The sequence below is a fragment of the Capsicum annuum genome, unplaced genomic scaffold, assembly GCF_002878395.1.
Source record: "Capsicum annuum cultivar UCD-10X-F1 unplaced genomic scaffold, UCD10Xv1.1 ctg997, whole genome shotgun sequence".
Classification (NCBI taxonomy): Eukaryota; Viridiplantae; Streptophyta; class Magnoliopsida; order Solanales; family Solanaceae; genus Capsicum; species Capsicum annuum.
The window spans coordinates 2,915,665-2,921,718 of NW_025896065.1; the positions used below are offsets into that span (position 1 = coordinate 2,915,665).

A 6,054-nucleotide genomic window follows, 5' to 3' on the forward strand; every position below is an offset into this window, starting at 1 on the left:
CCTTAGTGCTATAAAAAATGCCTCATGAACAAATATTATCATTAAGGAGGGTCAAAGGACTTTGACTAGGTCGAAGGAGTGTAAAGTGGAGCTCGAAAGCCCCTTGGAAGGGATATGCGCCCAAGGCGCTTTGGATCCGCCTTTGATATGCTATAGCATTTCAAGAGTGGATCAAAACAGCCCCTAGTGTGTCTTTTCTTGCCATAGGGTCACTTTTGGGCCCTAAATGTGTAATAATTAACCTAAACTATAAATACTTGGGAGCTAGCTTATTTCCTTAATTTTTGGATATTGATTGAGATGAAACTCTTTTAGAGAGTGTTTGAGTGCTTGGAAAGCCAATGTTGATATTTGTTTTGAAATGATGGTTGTAAGGGAGTTTCGATTCTCTTGCGGTCAACGTAAGAGTTATGTGCTTGTTGGTAATCAACAAGGGAGGTCTTAGGGTTTGAAATACCCTTTGGTTGTCCTTTTGTTATCTTCTTTGTGTTTATCTTTCTATCATTATCATTCTATTTTGCTATCCTTTACTTTTCGTATTTCGATTTCATCGATTCTTTAGTTTGTGTGTTTGTTTTTTGTTTCCGTAGTTGGATCATTATCAAATCACATATTCAATTAATTAAAAAGTTGTAACCTCAATAAAATTTTGGATATACAAATACTTGTAGGATTGCATGAGAAGAAACCTTTTTTGTTTTTCATCTTGTTTCGTTTTTTTCCGGATACCTGGAGTTTTGCATGTAGGTAAAAGTCTGAAAAATGACATTTTATAACCTAATTTCTATCCTTATTTAAGGCTCCTTGCTGACTTTTTGTTCATATATACCCAAACTTCACCGACAAGTAAAATTGTAACCGCCGGGGCGAGAAGAGCTTTTTTTTTTTAATTATGTTTTTTTCTTTTTTGATTTTTCCCGTGTATAATACACACGTGTAGGATTGCATGCAGGTAGTAGTTAAAGTAGATTACAATAAATATTAATGGAGTCTATTTATTTTATGATTGCTAAATATTTTTTCCATCTCAATTGATGTGATATTTTTTGTTTTTTTTTGAGATTTAAGCTATATATATAAACTTTCATTAATATCTTAAAATATATTTTTAATCGCATTGACATGAAATGAGTTACAACTTATATTACTTTTTGTATAGTTTTTAAAATATAAATAAATTATTTTAAAATAGTGAGTTGATTTAATCCACTTTAGACATTTGTACTTCTATAACTCATCTCACTAATTGGTATAAATAAAATTCTTAAATTAAATTATTTCTATATATTGAAAAAGTGGATTCTCTTTTTTGAAATAAAATGTGTCACATAAATTCCGAAAGAGAGAATGATAGTTAAACATAAATATATTCTTAGAGTAAGTTGCACTTGATTTCTTCAAGCTATAAATAACTCCCGTATTCATTCACCAATTCCACAATCACTCTTACTCTGCTAGAATTCACTTCACTCTTTCTCTGCTAGTATTTGCTTCTTTCTGTTTCAAGAAATTTCTTTCAAAGTTTCTATTTCAGCTGTTCTAAAGATTTTTTCTTCTTTATCCTAACCGTAACTTTTCTCTGTGTAAAATCGTACATCTTTTTGTTTCGTTTTCATCCTACATTTCTTCAATCGTATCATCACTATACATTAATAGATGGCCTATAGGAATGATTGCCATTTCAGCTACATCAATTCATCACCTTCCCCATTTCGTCAACAATCCGAGGAGCAAGAAACAATTCACGATGATTTTCATGAATTAATCGATCAAGCTCTATACGAATCAGATGAATTTCGTATGTACGCATATAAAATAAAAAGATGCCAAAACCTTTTAAGTCACGATTGGCCCTCTTGTCCCTTTACACACCGAGGGGAAAAAGCACGTCGGCGTGACCCAAGAAAATACAATTATTTGCCAATTCCTTGCCCGAGCTACAAATTCGCGTCTTGCATTAAAGGTGATAATTGTGAATTGAGCCACGGGGTTTTCGAGTACTGGCTACATCCCGCGAAGTACAAGACTCATCTATGTTATGCTGGCACGGCATGTGATAGACGAGTATGTTTTTTTGCTCATACACTAAAAGAGCTCCGTCTTGAGACGAAGTACAATTGGTATTATATGTATCAGTACCCTTTACACATCCAACCTTACCCTGACATTTTAATCGAAAATGAACCAAATGGTATTTGGATGGTTATTTCTTGTAATCATCAGCTGCCACCACCACCACATGATCAGTACTGTGGTACTGTTGTCTCTGAACATGGAAATTTGTCGACTTCTCAACAAATTCCTCAAGATAGTATTCCTCCCCCTCCTCTTTATTCTTCTCAATCTCAACCAAGAATAGATCAAACGGTTCAAAGTGAGAGTAGTTTTTCACTTTTTTCGACTAACCATGCAAAATTAATTGAGGAGCTGAAGAATCTTGAGATTGGGAGTACTTCTCATGCTAAGGTGAATAAAACAAATGATGAAAAGGGTACAAGTTGTGTGGAGATTGAGTCACCGGATCAAGAATTTCGAAACATCAATTGGATTTCTGATTTGTTAGTGGATGAGTTTGACGGTACAAGATTGTAAATATTTTTTATATATGATGTATGATAGTAATTGGTAATTTATTAATTGTATATCATTTTTAAGAAGATACTTGTAGTACCTTTCATAGGAAGCTGTACTATAATTATGGTTTGCCTTTTAAGAAGAAATTATGTGAAGAGAACACTGTTTTATCCAGACCAACTTGATACAATGGATAAAGTTTAATGACTTTAATCAAACAAAAAACAGTTAAATATTTTATTAATATAATGGGTAAAGTTCGACTTCAGTTTAATTTTGTGACTTTACTCATACAGGCGTAAAGTTCAACAATCATACGTGACATTAAATCTCTAGAGCTATAGGCAAAACAAAGACTTACTATACTCAAAAACCAAATAATAGCGTACAAGAACAAATAGGTATGCAAATAATTCAAACACAACACAAAGACTCAACATACTCAAAAGCACCAATTGCACTAAGAAAATAAACTTGTTCATCTGCATCTTCTTCATCATAGAGATCCATTCCAATAAATTCCATTGTAAACATTAACATTAGCAATGAATGGATCACCTGACGGTCTCCAAGGTCCTGTTTCGAGTTAATTTCACATGTGATCATTAAATGCTATCAACTATAACGACAAAAAGCTACATAATTATATTTCGTCATGTTCACTGAACTTAATAATATCAAATTATACTAAGACTGGAAAAATTTTTAGGCAAAAATTGAATTACCATTTTGCCCTTATACTAAATGAAAATATAATTAATAAAATATGTAATTTACTCAAATTGTAAGACTGGAAAATTTTTTAGGCAAAAGTTGAATTACCATTTTGCCCCTATACTAAATGAAAATATAATTAATAAAATATGTAATTTACTCAAATTGTAATATTTAAATGAGATAACTACGTGACTTAGAAAACATAAGCTCCTAATAGCCCTATTTAGTCTAAATTTTAATTAATTACAGTTCATAACCTCTTTTGCCAATTAAATATGATCTATAGCATCTCTCCTTTATTTTCTTTCTTTCCTTCCCTATTTCTCTTTCTTCTGTTTTTACTTTTCGAATTTTTTCTTTTTCATTTTTTTCCTTTTCCGTTTTTTTTTTCTATTCCATTTTATCTTTTTCAGTTTTTTGATTCTTTTTTTTCCTTTTCCTTTTTTAATATTTTCTTTTCCTTTTTTTCATCTATTTTTTTTGTTTTTATTTCTTTTTTATTTTGCTGTCTTTTTTTAATTTTCTTTTTTTTTTCTTTCTTGTCATTTTTCTCCCTTTTTATTTTTTCATATTTTTTGTTTTTTTTTGTCTTATTTTGTATTTTTTATTTTTCTATTTTATATTTATTCATATCATACTATGTATTTAAATAAATCCAGAATTTATATTTGAATAATTTAGAGTGAATATAATTTATCATTTGTATTTTATACACATAAATATATGAATTAATTGTATTTGCTTGAATCTAAAATATTTAAATATGAAATGTGTCATTCAATGCAAATGTATCACTGGTATTTGTATGTCGAATTTATAATTTGTATTTATATATAAACAAGTATCATTTATATGTGTATTGTTCAAATTGTATAAACATGTATCATTTAATACAAAAGTACCATTTGTATTTGTATAATTTAATATTTATATTTGTGTAATTTATCATTTATATTTTTATTGCTCAATTTGTATTAATAAAATATAATTTGTATCAATGAGTATTTATACAAGTATTCGTAGAAAGAAAAATAACTAATATTTTTCATTTGTTTAAATATACAAATGATGTTGTCAACTACAAATTCAAATAAATGAAATTACAAATATAAATATAATATGTGGTCAACTTATAAATATAAATATTAAACAGTTCTTTTAAAAGTACAAGTGAATAGATGAAAATAGAATATAAAAACAAATACAAATAAAATATAAACCACAAAATAAAAATATAATATGCGATCAACTATAAAATACAAATACAAAAAAATTCTTTAAAATACATGTGAAAATTGTATATAATATAAATGATGGTGCAAACTATAAAACACATATGCAAGTGTGAACTATAAAATACATATATAAATACAAACTATAAAGTACAAATAAAAATAATGGCGCAAACGATAAAATATAAGTACAATTGTATCAACAAATACAAAAATATAAATGATGGTGCGAACTATAAAATACAAATACAAGTGCGAGCTACAAAATACAAATAGAAATGTGAACTATAAAATACAAATATAAATGCAAGTGTGAACTATAAAATACAAATACAATTATATAAATGATACAAAAATATAAATGATGGTGCGAATATAAATACAATTTACGATTGTGGTATTTTCGTTATCATCCATGACTTCTGCCCAACATAATCAATATTTCAGAAAATTCAAAAGAACATAAAATAAACCAAAATAAGAGAGAAATAAAAAATATAAAAAAGAAAACCAATAAAATATAAAAAAGAAGAAAGAGAAAATGAATCTACAGACAGAAGAGAGAAACAAATGAAAAAAATATGAATTAAAAAAAGAAGAAGAAAACGAAAATAGACAAAAAAGAAGAAGAAAGAAACCAAAAAGAAAAAAAAGGAAAAAACACGAAAAAATATAAAAAATAACTAAAAAAAGAAAAGAAAAAAATAGAAATAGAAGATGGAGATGGAAGAGAACAAAAAACGAAAAGAAAGAATCGAAGAAAAAAAAGGAAAACGAAAATAGAAAAAAAAAGTTAAAAAAAAGAAAAAAAGAAAAGAAAAAAGAAAAAAAAAAGAAATGATGGTAAATACAAATACAATAACGGTTATGATATATCTATCATTATTCATGACTTTTATTCAACATAGCCATATTTTTCAGAAATACAAAAGAATATAAAATATAAATTACAACAAAAGAAAGAAAAAAAAGAGAAAAAAAAAAGAGAGAAAGGAAATCAATAATGAAAAAAAGAAAAAAGTAAAAAAAATGAGAAAAGAAAAGAGGATAGAGAAGTAAAGAAAAAAGTAAAAAAATGAGAAAAGAAAAGAAAAACGATAAGTAGAGGCTAGAGATGAAAGAACACACACAAAAAAAGGAAAGACGATGAATTATAATTTTAAAAGTTAAATAAGTGTCTCTATTTAAATTGCATGAAGATACTTATGAATTTCTAACCCTTCAAATCTACGCAATGACCCTTCATAATCTGTACAATTACTGTACCTAGCATATCAAATGCTAGAATTAGGGGTGTGCAAAAATCGAACAGACCGATAAACCAAACCGCTAAAAATGTTATTGGTTTATTGTTATTGGGTTAACAGTTTTTTAATGGTTTTATAAAAAAAAATTATTAGGTTACTGATTCGGTTTGACTTTTTCTTATTGGGTTATTGGGTAAACCGATAACCCAATAAGAATATGTATATATATATATGACTTATTATATATTTCTCTTAATTTTTCTTTAATTTCTACAAATTAAAAA

The 6,054-nt window shown here is 27.6% G+C and overlaps 1 protein-coding gene across 1 annotated transcript; it reads left to right on the forward strand.

Annotated features, from left to right (window-relative positions):
- The first annotated feature begins 1,656 nt into the window (after positions 1-1,656).
- On the forward strand, positions 1,657-2,592 carry LOC124895805 (zinc finger CCCH domain-containing protein 24-like). Its single transcript, XM_047406228.1, has one exon. The coding sequence runs from the start codon at positions 1,657-1,659 to the stop codon at positions 2,590-2,592; it is 936 nt and encodes a 311-aa protein (XP_047262184.1).
- The last annotated feature ends 3,462 nt before the right edge of the window (positions 2,593-6,054 follow it).